The sequence below is a fragment of the Prionailurus viverrinus genome, chromosome B4, assembly GCF_022837055.1.
Source record: "Prionailurus viverrinus isolate Anna chromosome B4, UM_Priviv_1.0, whole genome shotgun sequence".
Classification (NCBI taxonomy): Eukaryota; Metazoa; Chordata; class Mammalia; order Carnivora; family Felidae; genus Prionailurus; species Prionailurus viverrinus.
The window spans coordinates 128,762,255-128,789,679 of NC_062567.1; the positions used below are offsets into that span (position 1 = coordinate 128,762,255).

Genomic DNA, 27,425 nt, shown 5'->3' on the forward strand with positions numbered 1-27,425 from the left:
GGAGCCTGCTTCGGAATCTGTGTCTGCCTCTCTCTCTGCCCCTCCCCTGCTCACGCTCTCTCTCAAAAAAAAAAAATGAATGTTAAAAAAAATTTTTTTTTTTGCAATATTTTCTCTCCCCTCGTTCATAGCCCCCCAGACCTATCCTGTTTTGCTATGTTCTCTCCACAGCCCTTTCATCTCCCAACACCCTGTGTATTCTACTTCTCTATTGTCTTTCTCATGAGTATACACAGGGAGTTCTTTTTTCTTCACTGAGTCCTCACCGCCTAGAATAGTGCCTGGCACATAGTAGGAGCTCAAGAAATATTCGTTAGACACAAGGAAGTACCAGATGGTTGGTGAATTAGCCTGGGCCTGCTGTGACCCACACCTGCACTGTGGCTGTTGAGGGAGAGGAAAAGAAAATCAACCCTTTGGAATCACCCTCCTGTGGGCTGGCCCCATGCCAAGCCCCTTTCGTGGCCCATCTTCCCGGAACAGCATCTCCGGGGGATGATCCCAGGCTTATGGGCCACACTGACCAAGGTTCAAATCCTGACGGGGCTATTTACTAGCCATGTGACTTCGGTCAAGTTGCTTCACCTCTCTGAACTTTAATTTCATCATTTATAAAGTGGGGACAAAAATAAGACCCGGTGAGGATTAAGGGGTTAGTGGGCTTCTCCACCCCAGTGGAAGGACACCTAACATGAGACCAGGCAAAGGCAGCTGCCTTACTGAGGTCCTGCAACGTCACCCAGATTCCTATGGCCATAGACCAAGCACTGGGCCAGACACACAGCAAGGAAGTGGGGAGGTTCCTTGACCCAAATGAGCATCATTACCCAGTCTCCACACCCAGGGGGCCACAGGCACCCACCGTCCTGCCCCAAGACAGGGAACACGGCATGACAGAGAAGTCCCAAGGCCTGGGAGGATCAAGCAGCCTTCATGGAGACGGTGTCTGAGCCAGACCTCAAAGGACACTACGATTTAGGCAGCCCCTACCTCTGAACTTGGACTTCCCAGCCTCGTTTCCTACCACTCCCCAGGGGGCCACACTCAATGCATTTTCGGCCTCTGAGACTCTGCTCTGGAGGCTCCTCCTTCCAGCTAGTAAACATTCCCCCTGAAATCGCCAGGGGCCGACCCAAGTTCATCACTGTGACAGAGGACGGTCATAGGATGACCAAGGACAGCACTTTGGCACACAGGTCCAGTAAATACTTCTTGAAGAAAGGAATCCCAGACCCTAGGCGTAAGCGGCAGCCCCCGTGGTCGTCCTGCTTAGACCATCCTCTCTGGTCCAACTGTCTCAGGGACCTGACTGTGCACGTGGGGGGAGTTTGCACTTGGCCCCCTGCACTCAGCAGCTGGGCTCCTTAAGCCAAGACCGGACCCTGCTAGCCTTGGTGTCCCCTCTCCAGGGGACCCTCCTTTGATGATCAGACACGGGGAAGGGCTGAGCATGGAGATGGCCCGTCTGTGGGGCCCTTCTCCGGTCATTCGGGGGCAGGTAAGGTGATGCCAGCACAGATGGCGGGCGGCTCTGGGATGAGTCAGGAACGAAATCTGACCCTCCCCGTGGGCAAGCAGGGGCCTGAGAGGTGGTTATCAGCCTGATCGGGGGGTGGGGACAAGTCGGGAGCGTGGAGAGGGGGCCCCGGGGCCAGGGAGACAAGCAAGCAAAAGGCCACCAGCTTCTATGACAAACCGTTTAATGTTACGTCATGTGCAGCTTCTGAGTGAAAAAGGCCCGTTGAGAACTCAACGAGCCATACATTCTGGTGACGGAGCAGCGGCCCTTCTCCCCACCCGTGTGCCTCTGAGAGGTGAGTCACCGCAGGGAGCTGGCGCTGTGAGAACACGGTCCTCGGTGTGCTCCCCAGGAGCACAGGAGTGTCAGTGCCCAAGTGTCACGGGGTGGGGTGGGGCATTTACACGGGAGAGAACCACAGACACACGTGTGACAGGAAGACGCGAGGGGCACGGAGGGCCGGGGACGCCGCGGCGCCCACACGTGGAAGTACACAGCAGAAACGCGAGAGGGGCGGGGGGGGGGGGGGGGGGGCGGGAGCCGGCGGCGGGCGGGGGCACGCGGGACGAGCTCGGGGCTCCTTGAGCAGAACTGGCTGAGAACCCAGGAGTCCTCAGGTGCCTGCCGTTGAGAACCTGGGTGTGTAAACCTGTGCGAAGGAGTGAGAGCTCGGAAGCCCCGGGTGAGCGATAGGCTGAGGACGCGGATGCGCGCGTGGGGCCCGCGAGTGGAATCGCGGGGACACGGGGGCACTCAGGAGGCCCAGAGCAGCGAGTCCGGGTGGGGGGGCGTGGGGGCTCCGCCTTGAGGGCTCCCACAGATCCACTCGGGTGAGAGCCCGCGTGCGAGGGTCCGAGGGTCTAGGAGGGCTCGGGATGGGCCGGGGCCCCAGCTCCACCGCGGACACCGGGGTCCCTGCCGCCGACGGCTTCTGAAGCGGCCCAGGAGGCAGCGGGCATCCGGAGGGGCCCCTCAGGCCTCGCTGCTCCCGCCGATGCTGCTGCCGCTGCCCTGCTCCACCCACACGAGGCGGGCCTGCTCCTGCAGGATGCGGCCGCGCACGACCTTGGCTAGCTCCTCCGAGTGGCCCCACGCGTGGGCCGGCACCCGCACCCAGGAGCAGGGCAGCTCCCAGAGCGCCTGCTCCGAGCTGCGGCACTGCCGAAGCAGCTCCGAGTCCCGGGTGCCCGGCCGGCCCAGCAGACCCCTGCCGGCAGAGGGGACAGGCGGCGGTCAGAGGAGGGGACAGACACCGAGGCGGATGGAGGCGGAGAGACAGGGACCTCCTCAAGGAGGAGGAAACGCTGGCCTCACCCTCCCTCACCTGACGTCCCGGACGTTCTTCTCCGTCACCTCCACGTGGATGACAATGGGGTAGATCTCGTTCTGGACCAGCTCCCGCACGCCCCGTGCGCCCAGCTCCAACAGGCAGTGCTTCTATTCAGCACACGGAGGCGACATTTCACTCAGCCCAGAGACGCTGACCTCCCTGCCCCCACTAGGCCCTCCAGGCACAGCCCCCTACAGGCTCCCGTGTCCCCCACCAGAAGGGCCCTGGCAACGAGGAAAGTACCCCAGGGGAAGGTGGGAGACCTGGGGACACAAGTCACGTGCCCGCTCTGGACCTCAGCCTCGCCATCGACGGGATGGAGCGGACCCCACCGGCGCTCCCATGTCTGACAGCCCCCAGCCGGCCCCCAAGGTAGCAGCGAGTCTGGGATGGGACGGACAGGTGAGGTGTACCAGCCCAACACCTCAAAGGGGACCCGCGTTCCACCGCCCCGGCCCCCCCATCCACAGGGGAGGAGACAGGCCCGTGGAAGGGACGGGACTCGCCCAGCGGCTCTGCGAGAGAGCAGCTCAGGCCCACACTCAGACCAGCTCTCTACCCCAGAGGGGCAGCTCCCCGCCGGCCCCAGCACCTACCTTCCCGACAGACTCCTGGATGGTGCGGATCCTGCTGCCCAGCCCAGGGGCGGCAGGCTGGGCCTTGGGGGCTCCCGGTGCTGAGGACGAGCACTGTTCCTCCCCAGAGAGGCTTTCTGCAGAGCGGCGAGAGGCAGGGGTGAAGGGCCCCGTGGGCCCGGCCGCCCGTGGGTGCCGCCCGGCCCTCCCCTCCCCGGGCACCCAGGCTCACCCGCCGGGCACACTTGGAAGTCCAGCCGGGAGCTGGGCAGGTCTAGCAGGTTGCGGATGAGCCGGGGCGCCAGGCACTCAGGCAAGAGCACCACAGGCCGCAGGGCGGACACCAGCAGCGGCCGCACCAGGCTGTAGGGTTTGAGGCTCCGCTCTGGCTCTACGGCAGGGCGGGGGGCAGAGGAGGTGAGGGTGCAGGCAGGGCCCCAGCTCCTCCGTCCTAGGGTGGCCAGCCCCTCGAGCCTCAAAACCCCATCCGCTCTTCTCAAGTCCCCCCTTTTTTCCCCCTAAGACCTGTTGCCGTTCCTTTGTGCGCGCACGCGCGCGCGCACACACACACACACACACACACACACACACACACACAGCAGCCCCCTGCAGGAGCCTTGGCCCCAATCCCCCGCCCGCCTCACCTTTGCCCAACTCCAGGTCCTTCTCTCAACAGCCAGACAGAGGCTTTAAACCTACAGTCAGATCCCGGAAGCCCCCTGCTTTCAACGTGCCAGTGACCTCCCGCGACCCTCAGGAAAGAGGGCGCATCCCCCACGTGGGTGACCCAGCCCTGCCAGAGCCTAGAGGGGCAGCGAGTCACGTGCCCCAGCACACGGACCAACTGCCTCCAACCACAGGGCCTCTGCGTGACTCGGGGAGGCCAGAGCCCCAGCCCGGCAGCTCTTGGCCCAGTTAGACCCCACGCTCCCCTCAGAGCCCAGGTTACACCTTCCCTGGTCCCCAGACGTGCAGGGCCTCTGGCGTGCGCTCCAAGGCACCCAGCTCTCCTCTATTACACGTGTCACGCTTCAAAATTATGTTTACGGATACGATGATCTGACTGGCGGGCAGCTGCCTCCCCCTGACCCCCCCCCCCGGGGCCATATGCTCCAAGGAGAGGTGCCACTGTGTCCCCTGGACCAAGCACACTCTGTGACAGAGCTGGCGTCTGGCTCGCACTTGCTGTACTCGGTGTTCTGCACGCGCGTCACACACAGCCATACCTCTGTGCCTTTGCACAGCTGCGCCTTGTGCCGGGAACGAACTCCTCTTCATCCCCGAAAACCCCACCTCAGGCAACTTCCCTTCCGGGAAGTCTTTCCTCACCACCGTCTTCTTGCCCCTCGGACCTGCGACTCCCTCCTCCGGGCTCCGCCAACCCCTTCTCCCCGTCTTACCCAAGGCCTCCCCCCTACTGCCTTCCAGACACCCGCTCGGGGATCTTGCTGGCACCGGCCGGCACACACACGTGAGAAACACCACTACAACTGCTCCGCCGGACAAGAACAGACCCGGGCCCGCGTGAGCCCCGGGTCCTACACCCCCACGGTCACACTCCCCCCAACTGGCTCCCTCAACCCCGGTGGCCCATCTCCCACCAGGGGGAGCCCGTGTCTCAGGCCCCGGACGCCCTGCTCCCCACCGGAAGCCCTTCAACGGGCTCTTGCAGGCAGAATGGACCGCCAGGGCCAAAGGACACCCAGATGTGCACCCTCCCAGACACCAGCACGGGACCTGCCTCTGCAGCTGTGTGCTCACCTGAGCAGGGTTCCATCAGCAGCTGCTCCGGACAATCTCCGGCAGAACCTCCCACGTGCTTGGGCTTCACCAGCCGGAGTTGGTCCAGGGCTCGCTTCTTCAGCTGGGGGGGAGAGGGGGGCACGGACAGAGGAGCACCTGAGGGCCCAGCCTGCATCCCACCCTCAGCGGGGAGGAGATGAATGGGAACCCCCACCCCGGCAGAGGGGGCCCGGCTGCCCCCTGGGTCAGCCCGAGAGGCCCCCTCCCTGCCAGGCTTTCTCCTGCCCCCACCCGGCCCAGCACGGCCCCTCTCTCCCCAGGCAGCTGAGGGTAACCATCCTTATGGGCCCAGGGAAGCAAGCCTGTGGGAGCCAGTTAGAGCTAGAGGGGCCTTAGGTCTACAGATGGGGAACCTGAGGCCCAGAGACCAGAGCGACCTAATGTCGCCTGAGAGGTAACCTTTGGAACCTCTTCCAATGAATTAGCAACGTGACCCTGGGTACGAAAAAAAAAACCAGCACCGACAAATGACAGCACCGATGACACCAGCGGCCAGCAGGGAACGTGACAGACACTGAGCCCCAGGTGTCACGAACTCACTGAAGCCTTCTACCCACGAGGCAGGCAACGTAACTTCCCCAGTTTTACAGATGAGGAAACAGAGCCTCAAGGGAGGGTCAGGTGCTTGTCCAAGGCGGCGCGGCGGGCTGGCTGGCTCGCGGCAGAGCTGGGATTCCACCCCAGGCAGTCTGGCTCCAGAGCCCAAGTTCTCAGCCCCTCTGGCCTTCTGAGTGATTTGACTTCTCTGAGCCTCACTTGGCCCGTGTGTAGGGCGGCCGGGAGAGGCTCACCCGGCCCAGCCCCTACCCAGGGAGTGGAAAAGGGGGTGTGACTGCCATTCTGTCAAGTGCTGGCCGTGGCCAGGCCTGCTCCCGAGCTGCCTCGTTTAATCCTCTCAACTACCCTGGACGGTGAGCCCTGCCGTTGTCCTGTCTGCTGGGCACGTAAGGAGATGATCCACCGTGTCCGGGTGAAGGAGCGGGGTGGGAGCCTCCCTCCTCTCCTCCCCGAGGGCTGTCAGACAACGGAACCTGGCCTCTCCCCCTTTGGACCCCACCCTTGGCAGGCCCTCTCCCCGGACCCCTGCCAGCCCGCCCAGCATTGCTTACGTTACTTCGGGGCCCTCGGTGCCGGCTGGAGAGCAGCCCTTTCTCCTGAACTTCTAGGAGCTGCTGGGCTCTGCGGGGTAGGGATGGGGGTGGGGTGGGGTCACATGGTGCATTTGTAGGGAGAAAGGGAGCCCCTCACCTCCTCTCCTCCAGCCCCCTCATCCTGTCCCGGAGGATAGTGAGGGACTGCAGGGGGAGGGGAAAAGCCTCCTATCCTGGTCCTGGCTCCCTGCGGGACCCGCCCCCAGACTCCCGGTTCTGCGTCACCTCTGGTAATTGGGCACAGTGCCCCGGTCCAGGTCCCGCAGCGTAAGGGGGTCGACCCGTGTGCAGAACCACTCCTGCCGCCGCTTGTATGCCGGGTCCACCAGCCGCAGGATCTCCTGGGCTTTCACACACAGGGCATGAGGGTCTGCACGCTCGGGCAGGGTGAGGTTGGCTCGAATATAGAAGGGCTCAGTGCTCAGCCCCTTTGTCCAGGCATCTAGGGCCTCGTGGAAGGACTGACAGGCTGGACGTGGGCAGGGCGGGGGCAGGAGGGAGGGCAAGAGGAGGATTAAGTAAGTCAGGGATCGGCCTCGGGCTCCATCACGCCCCTTTCAAGGCCTGAGCTGCCAGAACCCTACCTCCCCCCTCTTAAAGTGAGAGTCTGAGGCCCAGAGAGGACAGGGACCTGCCCGAGGCTACCAAGCCCACTAGGAACAGAACCAGGCCTTGAACCTGGGTCTCTGGACTCCTGTCATGGTAAGCTCCTTACGGAGGAGACAAAGGACAGCCAGCAAGGGCGAACAGTGGGCGAGGGAAGGGCACTGCTGACAGCCAGGCCGCAGCCAGGCCTCGGCTGCCCCACCTGCACCACGGGCTGGACAAGCCCTCTTGTGGGCTCTCAGCTCTGACCTTCTGGGACCCGGGAGTCCCCAGTTCCTCGGCCCTCGGCCAGACTTACCCTTGAAGTCCATCAGGAAGGGGAGTGTGGACGCCTGGCTCCAGAGCAAGGTTCTCTGCTGGGCCTCACCTTCCAGGCCTGCCCCCTCCAGGCCAGCAGCCTCTGCCCTTGGCTGGGAAAGAAACCCAGGCAGGCAGGGAAGGAAGGAAGTGAGCTTCCCAGGCCACCGCAGCCCTGGGGCTGAAGGGAGACTGGGGTGGTGGTGACATATCCCGGTAATTCAGATACCCCACCTCACAGGGCACCTAGCCAATCAGATCCTTCCCCCATCAACAGGCGTCGTCCTCACCCAGGGTGTCTGTTCTTTTCCATGCTTAAGGGTGGGGATGCGTCCAGCCCCTGCCCAGTCAGATTTAGTTTACTGCTGGCTGAGGCAGGCCAACCTGGGTGTCATCTCTGAGCCTGCCTCTGCTTTGGGTCAACCCCCAGAAACTCCACCCAGTGACCTAGACCCGCCAATCAGAGGGCATCCAGCCCCAGCTAATGCACTGGCTGCACCCCCAACTCAGAGGGACGGGGGTCTCACCTCTCTCGGCTCCCCCCTGGCAGACCCTGGCCCAGAGAGCACCCTCCGCACCACGGCCCCAGACCAGCTGTCCCCAAGGAATGACAGGCCGTCTGGGCCCTTGTCCTGGGGCTCAGGCCCCCCCGGGGGGCTCCGGCAAGACACTCGGATGGCCAGAGACCTGGGAAGAGAGAAGGGAACCAGGAATTAGAGTTCGGTCAGTATTTCGACTCAGTGCGACATTCCCAGGAGAACCACAGCAATTCCCCAACCGAGCCATGACTCTCACCAACACCCCCCCAACTCACCCCAGGGCCATTGCACCCGCTGTGCCTGCTGCCCGGAATGCCCTTCCCCCTCTCTTCTGCCTGGCAGATTCTGCTCATCCTTCAAAGCTCAGTTCCAAAGCAAGCTCTCCCTCCCCGACCCCCGCACGAGGTTGAGGCAGAGCTTCCTGCAGGATCGCACCCTCTGCGCTTGCCCAGAAAGAACACCCTCAGGACCAGCCCACCATCGTGCTCAGCTCTGGGTCCCCAGCCCCAAACACAGCGTCCGGCACATGGCAGATGACAAATAAAAGCTCGTTATGCTCACAGTTTAGCGGGGGAGGTCACCGTTAGGACACAACACAGACCAGAGATGGCTACAGGCGGCCGTGGGAGCACCGAGGGGAGCGGCTTCCCAGAGGAAGAGGCAGCGGGGCTACCCGGCGGTGACGAATAGAGGCGCTTCAGGAATAGACAGAGAGGAAGTTGGTGCTCCAGGCTGAAGGGCTGGCAGGGGCAGAGGTGTGGAGGACAGAATACAGGATGTGCGGAAGGATTTAATAACAACAGTAATAACAGCGGCAGCAAATGCTTACCAAGTGCTCCCCGTGTGCCAGAAACCATGCTAAGCGCTTTGCCCTAATTAGCTAATTGAACATCATGGGAAACAGCTCCCAGAAAAGGCAAGCTGGAGCCAGCCTGTGGAGGGCACACAAGGAAGGCGTCTGGCCTTCCTCTTGTGGGCAGTGGAAACCACTGACAGTTAAGACAAAGAGTCACCCAGATCCCCATCGTGGCGGGGTTCTTCCTGTCCCTGAATGAGAACCTGTGAGGCCCTGCGGCCGGCGCAGACAGAGCCGCCTGAAATTCCCTTCTGTGAGCCCCCCTGGCCGGAGGATTAGGGAAGAGGGGAGGCCAGAGTCCGCAGGGGAGAAGCCCAAGCGTCCCCCACCATCGCCCGCCTCCCCACCCACCCTGGCAACTGCTGCCCACGCAGCCACACTGCCCCCTGCTGTCCGCCCAGGGTGGGCAAGGCTATAAGGACTTCAACACCGTCTGCGCGCACGTGGAGGGGGGGAATCTTTGGCCCCAGGAGCCTTTCTCGGCTTCCACCCTCTCAGTCAAAACAAACAGCCACGCCCACGGGGCCAGCCTACCTTCGTAGGCTCCCCCGGCCCCGGGAATGTCCATGTCCGGGCTGCGTTGATGGGCCAGGGCAGAGATGGGAGGCCCGAAGCTGGGCCTGGCCATGCTGCCCCCTGGCTGGAGAAACACAGTCCCACTCCAGACCCCAGCCTTAACTGTGCCCTAGATGTGGACGAGCGAGCTGGCCGCTTGATTCTGTCACCACATCCATAAAGCCAGGACAATGAGGACACTGTCTCCCACCGTGGGTGTGAGGGTCAGACCAACGTAAAGATGATGCAGGTGGAGGTGGAGACCAGAGGCCTCCAGGAAACCTCCAACTGCAGGCCTGGCCCCTAAGAGGGTTGTGAAATTCACAAGGTCACGGCCAGCGCAGTGTTTTATCGGAACAGAATAGAAAACGCACACCAGCCTCCCCTCAAGTAAACCCAACTCTCGTCTCGTGATCCTTTTGTTCCGGGCGCGTGTCCTGAGTTTCTGTCAGGTGGGGTACGGTCAGGGGACTCTGAGAAAAGTGGCACCTGCAGGGACTCCGGGGCCAGACGGCCTGGCTGCGTAGCCTGTGGTCCTCAAGAGCCCCATCGGCCTCCGCCTCCCTCATCGTACATACGACTCAGGGAATTCAGCGTGGGACGCTCTTAGAACCGTGCCACGTTAACTAGGTGCCCAAGAGAGGTTACACAGCTACTGTTACCAGGGGTGACTCAGGAAAGTCACCTCTCCGTGGCCGGCAGTTCCCCCACCTGTTTCGAAGCCACAGACAAGCGAGCATCAGGGCTCCCCTAGGAGGCAGCCCAGCAGGCAGCCTGCACTCAGCCCTTCCTGGTACCAGCTGATCGGCCCCCTGCCCCCTGCCCCCTGCCCCCCGCCCCCTGCCCTGGCACACCAGCCCCACCCCCAGCCCCGCCATTCACCCCAAGTTTTCAGGCTCTCCCTGCCAACCTAGCTCAGGCACCGCCTCCTTCAGGACACCCTTGCCCACCTTCCTGAGGAACCCAGTGGCTTCTCTGGGCCTCCAGAGTCCCCCTGGGGAAGGGGGGAGAGTCCGCCTGGCAGCTCCCAGGTCCAGTTGGGGCCAGGTCCAGTTGGGTCCCTCTCAGCACCAGGCCTCAGCAGACAAGTGGATGAGGAAAAAGAGAGGAACACAAGGCCGGGGCGGAGGGGGGGGGGGGGGCAGTCCAATCTCTGGACCCTGGGTCTCTAGCAACACAGTCTGAGTGACCGGGAGGCAGGCCCTGCCAGGGAGACTCACACTGACCCTCCCCTAGTGACCCTCACCCAGCACTTGCCCCTCAGCGCCCCACTTGCATTCTCTGGCCCTTCCTCACTATCTCTCCCCCCTGTCCGTCTGTCCGTCCAGCCCTCAGCCCGCCCCAGCAACCCCTGCCCTGCCCCAAGGCCCTAGGAGCCCAGAAGGGCAGGGGAGGCCAGACCGCTGCAAAGGCCCAGCGCACAGTGAGGTCGCACCACGAGCGGGAGCTGAAAGCAGCTTAGCCAGAAGGAAGGTCCATCGGAATCCCCAACTCCAACGCCTAGTGGCCTTGGGACAAATTCCCGACTCTCCCTGGGCCTCCTTCCGGTCATCTGCATCATGAGGCTAAAAACACCAGCCTTGCCGGGCTACTCGGGGAACCTAAGCAACAGCAGCGATAAAAACAGCAAAGGGCTAACACTACAGCTCACTCTGAGCCGGGCACTGTTCAAAACACCCTAAGGGGAACACCCGAAGCCCGTGACAACCCCATTTTACAGAGCAGGAAACCGAGGCCCTGGGGAATTTAGTGACCTGCCCCAAGCCCCTCTGTAGCAAGTGACAGGGCTCCAGTGTCTTGTTCTTTCCCACTGTGCTCTGTGCGGGGACACTGCCCCAGGACGCACGCAGGCACCACCCCACGCACCAGCCAGGCTCTCCCTACCCCCCCCCCCGCATCTGTCCACATCTTGCTGTCTCAGTCCCCCGTCCCTGCCCCCGCCCCAGTGTGTGTCCTCCCTCCAGCTCCCTCCTCCCCAGGAACTGCAGAGGTGGCCCCATGATCACATGGAGGGGGGGTAGCGACTGGGCCAGAACCTCCTGCTCCGGTGCCCCCTGGACAGCAGCCAGGACCCCTGCTGCAGGCTGAACCGAGCTGGAGGAAGGGCCGAGGCAGGCAGGAAGGGAGGTGCCTCCACCCCTTCCCCTAGAAGCACGTCCTGCACAGGGAGAAACAATGTCGTGCTGGCCCCGCTGCTGGAGGGCTAGAGTGGGGGCAGGGGCCTGGACCTGGGCCTGGTCAAGCTGCTTCAGGCCCCTGGTCCTGCTCTGCCCCTATTTCTCGGGTGACCTGCCCTCTGTATCCAGCAACCCCGCGTTGCGGCTGTCAACATTCAATGCTCCCCAGGCCCCTTCCCCAAACGCAGACCTGCTGAGGTCACTGTGGGTCTTAGCCCCGGCACTTTCCAGCTGTGTGACCTCAGGCAGGTCGCTCAACCTCTCTGAGCCTCAGCTTTCTCCTCTATAAAACAGGGATATTATCATAACACCCACCTCCCAGGACGGAGAGAACGCTGTGAGGCAGCCAGCAGCCGGCCTCGCGTTTAGCCATAGCCACATCTTGCTATGTTTCCCAGCGGGCACAAGCCGAAGTCCACACTCTCCCGCCTGACTCACACGGCCAGCCTGACTCATGAAGCCCGCCCTGGCCCCCTCCCCCTCCGGCTCCAGTCACCGCCAAGCTCCAGGCCATCCCTGGACAGCCTCTGCCCTCTGCTCTTCCCCACTCACCCAGCTGCCCTCCCTATCTGGAGTTCCAAGTGCACATTCTCAACTCATCTATCGCCCGCCCTCCTGGGACCCACCCGCGAGCCCGACCGGGGAGGTCACTCGTCAACCAACACTGACAGAACCGCAACGCATGCTGGGCCCGTCTGCTTCATGACTCCTGTCACGGGCTTGTGGCCAGCCCGGCGGCGGGGCTCCCACCCCACCCACGGCGCAAAGCCTTGCCGGGAGGCTCGGTCCTGCTGGGGGCTCGGTCCTGCTGGGGGCTCAGCACCGGAAGGACGGCAAGCAGAGGGGGGTACGAATAATGACTACCATTGACTGAGCACCTACTTAACAGCTGGCAAAGCGGGGTGCTTTACTGACACGAGTCCTGAACCCCCAAACACCCCCACGCAGAAGAGATCACTGACCACCTTCAGCAGATGAGGAAATACGGAGGCGCCGAGAGGGGAAGTGACCAGCCCGTCACCCAGACGATAAGCAGCAGTGACGGGATTTGAATGCCAGGTGTCTAAAAGCCCGAATATTCTACGGTTGCCTGAGGCTAAAGCTGAGCTACTGCTCCCTCCCACCCCCTCGCCCTGCTCCAGGGGTCTGACACCACCCCCACCCAGCCCCGCCTGGCCCATCTCTACCACCCCAGGCAGCCGCAGTACCTGTTGAGGAGATCCAGACCACAGCCTCTGGCCAGCAGGCCATCCGACTTCCCAAAAGGCCACACGCTATCAGAGGACGAGGACGAGGAGAGACCAGGAGACCAGGGCTTAAGCGTCACACTCCCTGGGTGGGGAGAAAGAAAGAGGTTCCGGGGCTCCAGACCAAGCAACCAGGCCAAGCCGGGGCCCGTGAGACGGGGGCGAGGTGCTGGAGCCCAGGGCCTTCCCAGGACCTTGGCAGGTTTGACACCCCAGGAACACACTGCACCCACTGGGCTCGGGGCTGGGCCGGGGCCAAGGTGACCCTTCGGTTCCCTGGGAGGGGTTGGAGGGAGGGCCGGGACTGAGGAGCCGGTACAGTGAAGCCAGGCCCAGGAGAGAGGAGCAGGCCGGGGCAACGGGTGAGCAGCGTGGCCCAACTCCCCAGGGGCCTCCGGGGCATAGCCGCTCCCCCCGCCCCCGGTCAGGGCACGGGGTGGGGGGCCTCAGGAAGGGGGGGCGCAGGCAAGGGCAGAGCAGGCAGCACAGACCTCAGGTGGGCTAAAAAGCCACCCCGGCAATGAGCCCTCCCCACGGAGTCCCTGAGGGCCGTTACCTGTGATGTCCGACATGCTGCTGAAGGACCTGGGGGGAGGAGGGCAGGGGAGGCAGGAGCTGAGGCACAGGGGGCATTCTGCCCCCGTCCCTCCTCCCCTGCCGCCTGGCCACCAAGAGGTCCTGCCGCCCCCAAGCACAGGTAGGCTACAGCCAAGGCAGGGGTCCCAGGCAATGGGCACTTGGGCCAACCAGCTCCCCTAAACTCACAGGGCGAGAAGCTAACGGTCCGACCTCTGCCCCACGCCCCTCCCCCTAGAATGCCCTGGCCTGTCTCTGAACGCCACCCCCTCCTGGAAGCCTCCCTGGACTTCTCACCCCTCATCTCACCCTTGCTTTCTGCCTCTGTCATTCGTGGCTCCCACGTCTGCTCCCACACCAGACTGTGACTTCATCACCCCCCCCCCGCCCCCGACCTGGGTCATGGCCATGACTCTGCGGACCCGGGTCCCCGGAGCCCCGGCCATTTAAAGGCGGTAAGGGGAGGTGCCCACCTAGCTCCGATGCTGGTGCTGGCGCTAGGGATTCTGGGATTTGGCTGCTTTCAGAAACGGCAACAGCATCTCCCTGTGCCTCTACTGCTGTCTCCCCATCCTGCTTACCTCTTAGGGGGTGCGGGGTCCTCCTCACGCTGCCGGCGGAGGATGGAACCAGCACTCGGGGGGAAGGGCAGGATGGAGAGCCGATTGATCTCCTTCTCGCTATCGGTGGCCTCCTCCTGCCAACGCCACAACAGAGCCTGGGTCACCTCCGATCCGCCTCCCCCACCTCAACGCACCTACTTTGTGCCCATTCCCCAGATGACAAGTAGGGCCCGGGGTGGAGGCGTGGGCTCTGCACGAGTACAGTGGGGATCCCGTGGCTCCTGGCACCCAGGCCTAGCGCGGAGCTGGCTCTGGGCGAGCTTAAGTAGGGGACTTGGCCTTCATGGGCCTCGGTGTCCTCACAGGAGAAATGGGACTGTCGGCAAACTGGAAAGCACCCACAGGTCGGTAATGACATTACACGAATGCTGTCAGCATCCGCACCCCACCCCCCGACACGCTCAGGGAGGGCAGGTGTCTTACCGAGGTGTGGGGCTCAGATCCCCCCATGACGGCTGCTTCCCCAGCTGCTTCCGGGCCTCCCAGCAGCGGGGGGAACTCGCTGAGGCTCCAGGTACTGCTCAGGTTGGAGCACAGGGAATGGGAAGAGGCACAAGCCTGGCAACAGAAGGGGGAGGGAGGAGGTGAGCGGTGCAGGGCAAGGGCCAGCACCGGGGACCCGGCAGAGAATGAGACGGCTGGATCCCTGCTCTCGCGGAGCTCACAGCCCAGCAGAGACCGACCATAAACACACAGGCAGATTAAGGAAATAACCCCAAACTGCCAAGAGACCAGGGAAGGAAGGTGCCTAGTGTGGGGAAGGCACTCCCAAGGGCCCACCCAGCCTGGGGGCATCAGAGCGCTCTCCCGAGAAAGTGTGGTTTGAGCTGAGGACTCAACGATAAGTAGGTGTTAAGCAGATAAAGTTGGGGAGGATGGTCTAGGCAGCTGGAATGGTATGTGCAAAGGCCCTGAGGCAGGACTGTGACACAGTCCAGGAATTAAAAGACTGTGACCCAGAGAACAAGGCTAGAGGTAGGAAGGGGCCCAGCCTTCAGGCCTCCAGGGCCTGATAAGGGGTCTGGTCTTTACCTAAGAGCAAAAAAGCCACTGAGGATCTTAAAAAGTGACAAATGACAGATTCATGCTTCCTTTGTTCTATTCCTCCAGGCTCCATGCATCAAATGCTTGGCCAAGGGATCATCTTCAAGCAAACCCAAGAGAGGAAAAGGCAGAGCTCCTAACAGAGGTCCAAGGACTCCTATCTGGTTGACAAGGGGTGCCGGCTGGCTGTATGAACTTGGGCAAGCCCCTGACCCTCTCTGACTATACAGTGAGAGAATGGAACTAGCTGGTCTCTGAGCGGCCTTCAGGCCTCATGCAGCCGGGCTTCTCCAAGAATATCCAAAAGCAAACTTGAAACCATTCTTTTTTCTTTTCTTTTTTTTTTTTTTAACTTCAAACTATTCCTAGTGCCCCAGGAGCAACCCCAGAAACTCGGAGACCCTTTCCTGTCCCCTGACGCACCGACCCACACCCACCCCAGTTGAAAGTTCCACCAGGCCTGCATATTCTCCATCCTGCCCCAGAGCTCCCGCCGAGACCAGCATGCTCTTGACCCAGGGCGAGGGCTCCAGCCAGGACCCACACATTGCCTCCTGGAACCTGCATCTTCCCAAGCCCAGCTGAGGGATCCCAGGGGGTCCCACCCCCCAGACTGAGGTCTCCCACCGGGTCCTGCTTGTTCCCAGCCCCGTCCAACAGCTCCTGCCAGGATCCCAGCATTCCCACCGGCACTCTCGTGCTCCTGCCCCCTGCTCACCTTGAGGCAGGAGCCCCCCTGGGCCCGCTGCAGCTGCGCCTCCAGCAGGGCCTTGGCACCCTCCAGGCTGGTGAGCGCGGTCAGCAGCTCGTCGCGCTCGGCCTCCAGGCCCCGCACCTGCTTGCGGTACTGGTCCTTCTCGATGAGGCTCTGTGAGTACTGCAGCTGGATCCGGTCACGGCTCTGGATGGCCTGGGGAGAGCGGCCAGAGAGGGAGGGTGCAGGGGCTGCCCTGACCCAACCGTCCTGCCCTCTCGGACAGGGGCGGCACAAGACCAGCCGCTAACGTTTATCAAGCGCTTCCTGGGCCCCGGGCCCTGTGCTAAATGTCGGGCCGCCCACTCAATCTTCGCACCAGCTTTCCGCGGTGGAGATTCTCTTTGTCCTCATTTGACAGACGGCCCGGCCAGCGGGCACAGAGCTGGGATCCAGAGTCAGGTCCAGGCTCTTACTGTCTCCCAAGAGCAACGGAAGCCTCTTCTGGGAAACGTCCCGTGTGCCTCGGCCTTTACTCACAGCATCCCAGCTCCCGCGGGAACCAGGGTTCAAACCCAGCCCACTCCACCCAAAGCGCTTTTCCCCACCAGGAAGACCAGGGTCCCTGGGAGCTGGGCCATGGCCGGGACCTGCCACCCAATGTCTCAAAAGGAGCGGGAGCCAGAGATGGTGCAGATTCCTGGGTCCCCCCCCCCCCTCCTCCGGACCACCTGGGTCACCTGCACCTTCACCCGACCCAGCAGAGGGCCCCGAGGCCCATTCTAACATGTAGACTTCCACTCCTCTAGTAGGATTCGAACTTGGTGCAAGGGCAGCACCTCCCGCCCTTCCCCCCGGCGCGGGGAGCCCCGTACAAGGAGGGCCGGTGACCTGGAGGAAATAGCTCACCCTGTGGCCTCAGGAGGTGAAGGCCATGGCACCCAGGGCGCGCGAGCCACAACTTCGGTGAATTTCCTTCACCGGCAAATATTTGCAAGCACCGCCCTGTGCAGGCCTTGCCCTCGACGTGAAGGGAACAAGGGCTCCGGAGGCGATGGGTGCCGGGACCCCCTCTCCTCGACCAGGAGCTGGGGTGAGGCAGGTGTGTTGGGGGGTGCGGGGTGGGGGGGGGGAAGGTTGGCCTATCTGAGTGATTCCGGTACCTCGGCCCACTCGCCCCGCCTAAACCAATCAGCGCTCGTTCGGGGCCGGGCGGAAGTCTCCGGCTACGGTTCTGGCCCCGCCCACTCCCCCTGTCTCCCCGCGGGGGAGAATCCGTGGCCGCCCTCACCTGGTCGCGCTCCTTCTCCACCTCCTCCAGCTGGGCCAGGACAGTGGCCATGCGGTGCTTGTACAGATCACAGTCCTTTTGCAGCGCGCGGTGCTTCAGCCTCAGGTCCTCCATCTCCTGCAAGTACTGCGGGGCCGGGAGGGGGCAGGGCGGGGCGTGCCCGGCTCAGACCACAGGCCTGGGCCCCCCCACCCCCGGGCAAGCTCACCAGCAGGTGCCCGGCAGGTCCAGGGAGAGAGGCCTGAGCCACAATAACAAGCGCCCCACCCCCGTTGGCCGAGTGGCCTGGGCCACCGACCGACTTCACCGCCCCGGGCCTCAGTTGCCCAACCTGTAAAACGGGGGGCGACCATAACAGTGGTACCTTCCCAGCCAACCTCGGCCTCCCCATTTATCTTTTTTTTTTTTTTTAACGTTTATTTATTTTTGAGATAGAGCGTGAGTCGGGGAGGAGCACAGAGAGAGAGAGAGAGAGAGAGAGAGAGAGAGAGAGAGAGAATCCGAAGCAGGCTCCAGGCTCTGAGCCATCAGCACAGAGCCTGACGCGGGGCTCGAACCCTCAAACTGTGAGATCGTGACCTGTGCCGAAGTCGGACGCTCAACCGACTGAGCCACCGAGGCGCCCCTCGGCCTCCCCATTTAAACTGCAATCTGCCCCCTCCCCCTGCTGCTTTCCTTCATGCACAGCACTTATCACCCTCCGCTACGTGAAGTAACGGACCCAGGATCGTGTGCGCAGAGTGCTGTTGGTCTCCCCTGCTAGGATTTAGCCTCCGCAGGAGCAGAAGCCTTTGTTCTGTTCGCTAATGACCTCAATATTTGAGAACAGACGAGTGCACCTTTCTTAGCCCAGTAGGCACCTGGCGCACAGTAGATGTCAGAGAAGGTGATGCCCACCCTCCCCCCTGCTCTCCCCAGGAGCCGGTCTGTGAGCAAGGAGGAAGCGGGAACCGGGCAGGGACCGGGCAGGGGTAGGGTAGGGCGTGAGGTAGACGCTACCTTGTCCCGCAGCTCCTCGGCCCACTGCAGCTCCCCCTGTACGGCGTGCAGCTTCTGACACAGCTCCTGCCTGCTGTCCTGTGCCTCCCGCCAGTCATGCTCCAGGATGTCTAGGAGGATGCGCTCCGAGCCCGGGGCCCCCAGCCTGCCGGCCTCCTGAGGGTCATAGTTCAGAGGCCGCCTCAAGCTCCGGCCCAGGGCCCACCTTGACTGTGGCAGGAGGGAGGGGGACACACAGCCCTCGCCCCCGCCCCCTCAGGCCCGCCTCACTAGCTCTGCCACCGTGGCCACGGGCCTTGACCTCTCTGGACCTCCCTTTCCCAGTCTGTGGAGGAGGTGTGGCCCACAGCCCCGCACCCTCGAGGGAACATCTGGGGTGGAAATGAAGTGAATGAGGACGTGCCTGCACAAGTTGGCCCGGATCTTATTCCTAAACAAGAACCAGGCCCGCTCGCTCTCGCTCCGGCCCCCCGGCCAGACCGCCCAGGGCAGCAGATGGGTGCCTTTTCCAAAGCCTAGCCCCACCCCTCTGACACTGGTTCCTCACGGGGGCTGAGCCTGGCCCAGGCAGGTGGCCCACGAGCCCGAGATCCAGCCCACAGAGCCACACCCCAGCTGGGCACCCCGACCCTGGGGGAGTCCTGGCTCTCATCCCCCACTTCCTGTGTGGAGCACCGGCCAGGCAATAGGCCCGCTGACTGGCCAGTGGCCACCCAAGCCAGCCCCAGGGCCATCCAGACCTCAGGGGTCTGAATCTTTCCAGGGTCACAGGCTCCTCTACAAATCTGAGGAAAGCTGGGGGCCTCTCCCCAGAAAAACGTTCACACGCAAAATCAGGTGCACCGTTTCGGGGAGTTCAGAGACCTCCTGGGGTCACCCACGGGCCCCAGACCAAACACCCGGGGAGGGCCCAGCGCTGAGAGCCCTCCGCTCAGAGCTGGAGACAAGAGGCTAGCCAGGGTTCGCCTCTGGTTCTAGAATCCTCGTTCTCCAGGTCTCAGGAGGATGGGTGAGCGGCAGGCGGTCTGACCCCCCCCCCTCCACTCCCCCTCGCCACCCCTCACACCTGCGGCAGACCCTCCTGGAGCTCCTGGAGCGACGCCGTCAGTCGCTGGTTCTCCGCGCGCAGCTCCGAGACCAGGTCCACGCCGTCTGGCTCCTTGTCCTTCTCCTTGTCCTCGGACCCGGGGAGCGGCCCCCTGGCCCTCCGCAATAGGGTGCACTCCTCCTCCAGCCGGCTCACCTTGAGCTTGAGCTGATCCACCTGGGGCCCAAGACATGGGTCAGCCCAAGGAGGGACAAGGCCCAGGGAGGGGCCACCGGCAAGGCCATGGGGAGAGGCTCTGCTCTCTTGACTCCTGGTGCCTCTGGGGTTCCCTGAGCAGCTGGGGCTGGGCTGGGCTGTCCCCGGGGAATCTGCTGCCAGGACTTCCGGGTGGGTGTCCTCCATCCGGCTCGTCTGCCCCACAGCTGGGACACAGAGCACAGGCAATTCAGCCCAGTGCCAACACGACGGAGGAGGAGGGCCACGCCAGCAATCGGGGGAGCCGGGGTCCAGGCCCGGCGCTGCCTCTATCCCAGCATGACCTGGGCAAGTCGTGGCCCCTCTCAGCGCCTCAATCTGCTCACCAGTAAGATGGGCCCCTTTGATCCCCCTGTTCCACATCCTACCTCCCAAAGTCACTGTAAAAATCCACAAAGACGGGGGGGACGGGGGGGAGGGAGAGGCAGGCAGGGGGCGGGGAGGCACCTGGCTGGCTCAGTTTAAGTCATGATCTTGATTTCAGTTTAGGTCACAATCTCACGGTTCTTGAGTTTGAGCCCCGCATCGGACCCTGCTGACAGCGTGGAGCCTGCTCGGGATTCTCTCTCCCTCTCTCTGCCCCTGCCCCACTGGCACAGCCCCGCGTGTGTCTCTGTGTGTGTGTGGCACACGCACGCTCTTCACTCTCTCTTTCTCTCCCTCTCAAAGTAAATTTAAAACATTCATGGGATGCCTGGGTGGCTCCGTAGGTTAAGCGCCCAACTTCGGCTCAGATCACGATCTCACCGTCGTGGGTTCGAGCCCCGCGTCAGGCTCTGGGCTGACGGCTCAGAACCTGGAGCCTGCTTCGGATTCTGTGTCTCCCTCTCTGCTCCGCCCATGCTCGTGCCCTGTCTCTCTCTCTCTCTCTCTCTCTCTCTCTTTTAAAAGTAAATACACATTTAAAAAAAGTTCAGGGACGCCTGGGTGGCGCAGTCGGTTAAGCGTCCGACTTCAGCCAGGTCACGATCTCGCGGTCCGTGAGTTCGAGCCCCACGTCAGGCTCTGGGCTGATGGCTCAGAACCTGGAGCCTGCTTCGGATTCTGTGTCTCCCTCTCTGCTCCGCCCACGCTCGTCCCCTGTCTCTCTCTCTCTCTCTCTCTTTTTTTTTTTTTTTTTTTTTGCAACGTTTATTTATTTTTGGGACAGAGAGAGACAGAGCATGAACGGGGGAGGGGCAGAGAGAGAGGGAGACACAGAATCGGAAACAGGATCCAGGCTCTGAGCCATCAGCCCAGAGCCTGACGCGGGGCTCGAACTCACGGACCGCGAGATCGTGACCTGGCTGAAGTCGGATGCTTAACCGACTGCGCCACCCAGGCGCCTCCCTCTCTCTCTCTTTTAAAAGTAAATACACATTTAAAAAAAGTTCAAAAAAAAAAACGTTAAAAAAAAAAGAATTCAACAAGACGGTAGGTGGGTAGAGGCCTTCAAACCACCAGAGGCTGCCTCCAGAGCTGCCAGGGGTGTGACAGTGGCTGTCTTCACAGCTTTAAGTAAAATCCTGGAGCCCCAACCTGCCACCAGTTTAGTGTGTGCAGCCAGAAGCCGGCCCGGGGTGGGCGGCGGACGGCCGTGTGGTGGCCTGGCAGAGAGGGCTGCATGGGCAGCCTGCTGGATTATCGGTGCACTTGGCCAGAGCTCCTTTCCACATGGGGTCTGAGGCGTCTAGACAGTGACAAGAGCAGCAGCAGGTGGCAAGCCGCAAAAGGAAGTCACCGTTGGGATAAGGGCACGATGACCTCTGGTCCCCTGCACAGGCGTGTCAACGTCTGGTGCCCCGGGAGTGCCCTGGCCTCGCTTGGAAAATGGCTTGCAGCCCCGCCCCCCCCCCCCCCCCCCCAGCGCCAGGCAATGCCACGCCCCCCCCCCCACAGACAGACAGACAGACACACACACACACACACACACACACCCCATGAGGGTCTGGATGCCGGGTCAAGCAGCTGTACTCCTCCTCCACAAAGGACTCAGAAAGAAATTCATGACTCTCACATTCCTTTCCCCTCACAAAACACGCTTTGTGAACCGCCAGAGAAAGACAGCTAGTTCCAAGGGCCAAGTGTGGTCACACCCTCTCCAGCGAACTGCGGCCACACACCGCGGCCTCTGGCCTGACCCGCGGCCAGCAGGCGCCCCTGATGAGCTCAGAGGACGGGGCCCTGGGGAGCCTCCCCCCCCACCTCCCCGAGCACCAGGAAGCAGGGATACATACATTTAATCCCGGTGTACAAACTCACTTAGCGCAAAATTATAGTGTTCGGTCCTTAAGTTGATGTTGTTCAGAAATACCAGCTCATTAAATTTGCACCTTATAAAACACAGTATTAAATCCCGGCCGCCACACACCTGCCCCGGGAGGGGGGAGGGAGGGGGAGGCGACCCAAGCGGCCAAGACAGGCACCTTCCGCTGTTCTGTTCGTTTCCACCTGCAACACCTCTGTTAATTCTGGGGCAGAAAAGCTCCAAAAAGTTCAGGCAAATGCACGGTAGCTATGTCCAAAGAAAATCTTATCTGTTCATCGGAATTCAGCCCTGACCCTCTGGCCCCTAAACTAGGGAGAAGCAGTCCCTATCTGGCAAGTGGCAGATTACCTGCCCCCTCCCCCGAGGGGGCCATGCTAACACGCACCTGCAGCCAACGTGCAGATACACGGGGGCACCTCTGAACCTCTTCTCCAACCCTCTACCGCACCCCAGGGGATCCCAGACAGCTGGGCACACACAGGACGTCCCCCCCCCCCGCCCCAGTCACAGGCACACGTCTGCCACTTCAGGGGACCCAACCCAACGGTGACACAGGCCACGCCCCTCCTGACGCTGCTAGACCGGTGGCCGTCACACTTTCCTCTCTGAGAAGCAGAACTTTCTTCTAGGAAAACCTCACAGCAAATCCCACATCCATGTCAGAGGAAGCAGACGCAGTGAAGCGTGGGGGGAGCCTAGGCCACCCTCTTCACTCCTCGGATCCTGGGAAATGCTCCAGCCAGCCTCTCCGTGCCTCAGTTTCCTCATCCAGAAACGGGGACAAGAGCGGCGTGGCCCCCCCCACCCTGTCCCAAGAGAGTTACTGAAAAAGTAACGGAGTTGGTACAGGGCCAACGCTGAGGACTGAGCCCGGAGACTGGAGGTGCCGAACCACTCCTAGGGCATCCTCGTCCGTGACCTCCCGCCAGGATAAGGCAACCGGGGACGCCTTGCAAGTGCCAGCCTTTCCTCAATCTGCCAACAGTCAGAGGCCTCAGCTGGCCCATCTCGTGCTAAACACCAAGCAGACCCTCAGACGACCGCCTCCCAGCCACCTCACCTCACACCCTCCCATCGGCCACCTGCACCCTTAAGCGGGCCTGGCTGCCTTTCAACCTGTGGCCTCGATGCCTCCAATCAGGATTCTCTTCCCCAAACGTCCACCCACGAGCATGCACGGCCACGGGCTCTGGTGCGATAAGGCACCGGCACCTCCCACCGGCCACCCTCCGTCCCCGGGTACCCGCCACCTGCAGCATCACGGCGACAGCCGAGGCTCACAGATCGGGGGGCTTCAAATCACACAGTCAGAACCCACCCTAGGGAACCTCGTACAGTACTGTTGGGAGAGAGCTAACCATGTGCCGTTGGCACCTGTTAAATCCTCCACGAGCACGAACTCAGGAAGTCCTCTGGACAACTCCCTGAAGCAATAAAACACCGGCTTTACCCCCTCCGCTAAGCCCCAGGAAGGAAGCAAGAAAGCGAGGCTTGGTTTCTCAGCCCCCTCACCCGCCGCTCAGGGGGGACTGGTGAGCTCTCACCTGGATGGGAGCAGGCAGCAAGCAGAGCATTAGGGGCCGGAGGCCAGCCCCGGTGCCAGGCAGACCCGTGCAAAGCCAGGCTGTGCCGCTTCCGGGCTTTGTGACCTTGAGCAAGGGCCTCCACGTTCCCAGCCTCAGTGTGTACGTTTCAAAACGAAATCGCGCGCAGCGGGGTCACATGACGCAACGCGTGTAAACTGCGTGGCGCAGAGCAGCGCTTAATGCCATCAGCGGCTGATGACGACACGGGTTGGAACACCAACAGCACCAGGCACTCAATGCGTCTAGAACCCTGGGTCTTCAACTCACGGAACCGTCATTAACCAAGGCTTCTTCACCTCGGCACTTGCCGGTATCTGGGGCTAGATAATTCTCGGGTGTGGGGGCCGTCCTGGTTAGCAGCGTCCCGGGGCTCCACTAACACACTCCTAGTCGCGACAACCAAAAACGTTTCCAGACGCGGCCACACGTTCCCAGGGGAGGGCAGAATCACCCCTGGTTGACAGCCACCACCATGACCCAATGAAAGAAACGCTACCAACATCCCCATGACGCAGATGGGAAAACGGAGGCGCGGGACGGTGAAGGGACCAGCCCCGTTGTCCGACGGCTGGCACACGGTGGCTCGGGGACACACGCCGGGTGCCGCAGTGCCGTCATGGTTTTGCAAAGGTTGCCCCCTCCCCACTCTACCCTGCCCACCTCCCCAGGGCCTACCGCCAGCTGCAAGTCCCGGCTGCGCAGCACGGCTGAGTTCTTCTCCTCGCTGAGCTGTGCCAGGCGCATGGCGATCATGTAGTTCTCGTCCTTGAGCCGCAGCAGCTCCAGGCTGCCCGCCTCCCAGTCCTCCCGCAGCCGCTGGCAGCGCTCCTGTGCCTGCTGTTGCTCCCGCAGCCGCTGCTCCAGGGCGGCCCGCTCCTCCTCCAGCAGCCGACCGCGAGCTTGCAGTTGCTGTTCCCGCTGCAGCTGGCTCTTGCGAGCCTCCCGCAGCCGTCGCACCTCCGTCATCAGGAACTGGGTCAGGCCCTCGGGCCCCTCCTCATCTGCCAGGGACGGGGGAGAGAAAAGTCAGGGCCAGCAGATAAAAATCCAGCGGGACGGCAGCCTGCGCAGAAAAACCCAAACCACAAAAACACGAGGTGGAGACTCGGGCATGTAGTTTGATAATTTTGGAGTGGAGAAGGCCTTCCTAAAGAAGGTACAGAATCTAGAACCTAGAAGAGAGAAATTGGACGAGTCCATACAAAAGTCTGTTGAAGATCTGAACAGTGAAAGATGTAACAAAGAAGTTAAAAGACAAGACAGCAGAACGGGAGAGAGTATAACCGATATAACAGAGAAGTGGGAGCCACGATATATAAAGAGCTCCTACAAATCAATAAGAGCTATAACAGAGAAAACGGACAAATCCATATAAAAAAAATGTTAAGCTCCTAACCATGACAAATATAACAAAAAAAAAGTTAAAACGTAAGAAGTAGAGCAGGTGAAAATATAACCAATGCAGCAAAGGATTCAGAGCCACAATATATAAAGAGCTCCTACAAATCAATAAGAAAAGGCAAACAAATACATGAGGAACAACCATTAATAGGCAAGTTCCAAAACAAAATCGTTTCATAAACAAAGGAAAATATGCTCCAACTCACCAGCAATAATAATCATAATGGTGACAATAACAGCCACTAACGTTTAGCTTCATTCTTTGCGCTAAAGAAATTAATTTAGTTAACCGCATGACAACATTATGAGGTAGGTACTGCTATTACATCCACTTTAAAGACAAAAACACTGGGGCGCCTGGGTGGCTCAGTCGGTTAAGCATCCGACTTCGGCTCAGGTCATGATCTCACACTCCGTGAGTTTGAGCCCCGCGTCGGGCTCTGTGCTGACAGCTCGGAGCCTGGAGCCTGCTTCCGATTCTGTGTCTCCCTCTGTCTGACCCTCTCCTGTTCATGCTCTCTCTTTCTCTGTCTCAAAAATAAATAAACATTTAAAAAAATGATAAAATAAAATAAAGACAACACCACCAAAGCACAGAAAGGTCAAGTCATTTGCCCAAAGTGTACTAACTAGTAAGCTGTGAACTACATGTCTCAATGAAGTACAAGTTTAAAATAATAAGGTATTATTTTTGACAGATCAGAATTGGCCAAAGTGTTTTTAGATGATCCCCAGGATTCATGACGGTAGAGCAAAATGTGCACTTATACACTGGTGGCAGGATGAACATCGATTTCACACTTAAAATACATAGGAGTCTTTGAGAAATTTTCCTTCCCAGATCCTCTCCTCCTGAGACACCCGTTTGCACAAACGTGCACACAGAAAAGATGCTCCTGGGGGCGCCCGGGTGGCTCAGTCAGTCAAGCATCCAACTTCGGCTCAGGTCATAATCTGATGGCTTCAGGAGCTCAAGTCCCGTGTCAGGCTCCGTGCACTGACCGCACAGAGCCTGCTTGGGATTCCCTCTCTCTCCCTCTCTCTCTGACCCTTCCCCACTCGCGCCCTGTCTCTCTCAAAAAAACAAAAAGTAGAAGTATTCAGGCTTATGAATTCAGACTGAGTGGATTTGAATCCCAACTTGGGCAAACTGCTTCGGGTCGCCCCGTGACTCGGTTTCCCTCTCTGTCCAGCAGGAATAACGAGAGTGCCGCCGCCTCCCGACAGGGATGGAGAAAGGAAACTCTGTACTGGTGTCCGAGGCACCAGCACCTGTCGTGGACCCACTCACCGAGGATCATGGAGCAGCGCTGGGCAGGTTCCTGGCCCGTGAGCAGCGTGAAGTGCTCGGGGTAGTAGAACTCCAAGGCTTCCAGAAAGGCCTCATATCCCCTCTTGCCGCGGCAGCGCAAGATGTCCATCAGGCGCCCTGGGGAGTGGCAGGGGATACCCAGGGGTCAAGGTCAGGACTTTCCCCAGTGCCTAGCCACTTCCTCCCCCTCTCCCTCCCCAATGCCCCAGGGCCCACGTTCCCCAGACTTTTTATTTCCCCAGATTTTTGAGTCAGTGACACACACAGGGGCCTGTCTCGACACATCGGTGGGGAGAGCCTGTGTGCCACCGCCAGGAAAGCCAGGACCCTCCCGCCAGGGTACCTGTGCTGCAACAGCTTCCCAACCCCCAGCCTACCCCCACCCCGCCCCCCCACCCCACCCCCACACACAGATACAGGGCCAGCGAACACTCCCTGCCTTTTTTTTTTTTTAATTTTTTTTTCAACGTTTTTTGTTCATTTTTGGGACAGAGAGAGACAGAGCATGAACGGGGGAGGGGCAGAGAGAGAGGGAGACACAGAATCAGAAGCAGGCTCCAGGCTCTGAGCCATCAGCCCAGAGCCCGACGCGGGGCTCGAACTCACGGAGCGCGAGATCGTGACCTGGCTGAAGTCGGACGCTTAGCCGACTGCGCCACCCAGGCGCCCCACTCCCTGCCTTTTCAATGGCACAGAGGAGTCCCCTCCGTCCCCAAACGCAAGGTAATACACTGTATTTCTCCCACCGGCCAAGGCCTGAAATGACACCATTAGACCCTCATCCCTTTGCCAGCTCTGGTTCAAGGACACAACCCTGTGGGAGAGGGCGCCCTCACAAAGCTGTGACGGGTCTTGAGCACTTAGGGGGAAATAACTCTCCAAGGAATGCGTGGCACACGGCAGGAGAGGGCAGAGAGAACCCAAGAGATCAAAGGGCACAAGAAAGATGCCCTGTCCATCCGCTAGGTCCCAGATCTAGACTGCGGCTGGCAACCACAATCCAAGTTCCCTGCTCCAGAGGGGGCCCAGGAAGCGGGAGGCAACGGCAAGGCAGACAAAACCCAGATGCCCGTCTGGGCACCAAAGATCCGCTGGGTCGTGATGGTGGTTCAGGCGGAGGCGGGATGGGGGGGCACCAGAACCCCTGGCCTCCGGCTCCAAGGCCCCGTGCGCCGCGCTCGGAGGACAGTCAGCCCCGGGGGGGGGGGAAGGCCCGACCCCACGCGCCCCCCGCGGCTCACCGGTGCGGTTGACGCGGCACGGGAAGCGGTACGTGCTCAGCACCTCCTCCTCGTCCTGCTCGTCGATGACCCGGCACTGGCGCAGATACGGCGTCAGCTTGGCCGGGTTGAGGGCGCGGGTCAGCCGGTGCCGGACGCCCTCGATCCGCTCCCACAGAGCGTCCTCCTCCGCCTCGGACCCCGAGCCGGCCCCGGCCTCGTCCTCCGCCTCGCCAGCCTCGGCCCCGCCCGGCATGGCCGCGTCCTCGGGGTCTGCGGGCCGGAGGCGCGAGGGGGCCGCTCAGCAGGGTCGCCCACGGGCCGGGGTGCGCCGGCCGATCCCCGCCTCGGGCGCGTCGCCCGCGGGACCGGCCGCCCGGCCCGCCCGCCCCGCGCCCCCGGGACTCACCCCGCACGCCGCCGCCGCCTCGGGCTCCCGGCTCCGCGCTCGGGCGGCGGCTCCGCCGGCGCAG

At 61.5% G+C, this 27,425-nt stretch overlaps 1 protein-coding gene across 2 annotated transcripts; it reads right to left on the reverse strand.

Annotated features, from left to right (window-relative positions):
- Nucleotides 1-1,683: 1,683 nt before the first annotated feature.
- Nucleotides 1,684-27,425, reverse strand: CARD10 (caspase recruitment domain family member 10). 2 transcript variants are annotated; one of them, XM_047865523.1, is made up of 21 exons: nucleotides 27,362-27,425; nucleotides 26,974-27,225; nucleotides 25,712-25,849; nucleotides 23,695-24,020; nucleotides 18,949-19,146; nucleotides 17,883-18,038; nucleotides 16,884-17,009; nucleotides 15,617-15,808; nucleotides 14,278-14,412; nucleotides 13,813-13,928; nucleotides 13,212-13,240; nucleotides 12,617-12,740; nucleotides 7,809-7,968; nucleotides 7,283-7,394; nucleotides 6,604-6,847; nucleotides 6,337-6,406; nucleotides 5,186-5,288; nucleotides 3,657-3,815; nucleotides 3,446-3,561; nucleotides 2,844-2,956; nucleotides 1,684-2,726 (listed from the first exon to the last, which is right to left on the reverse strand). In XM_047865523.1, the coding sequence occupies exons 2-21, from the start codon at nucleotides 27,206-27,208 to the stop codon at nucleotides 2,492-2,494; spliced, it is 3,087 nt and encodes a 1,028-aa protein (XP_047721479.1). In that variant the 5' UTR covers nucleotides 27,209-27,225; nucleotides 27,362-27,425; the 3' UTR covers nucleotides 1,684-2,491. The 2 variants fall into 2 exon arrangements, with proteins under 2 accessions (XP_047721479.1, XP_047721478.1); XM_047865522.1 differs by lacking the exons at nucleotides 1,684-2,726; nucleotides 2,844-2,956 and adding an exon at nucleotides 2,995-3,233 and having other exon boundaries at nucleotides 27,362-27,412.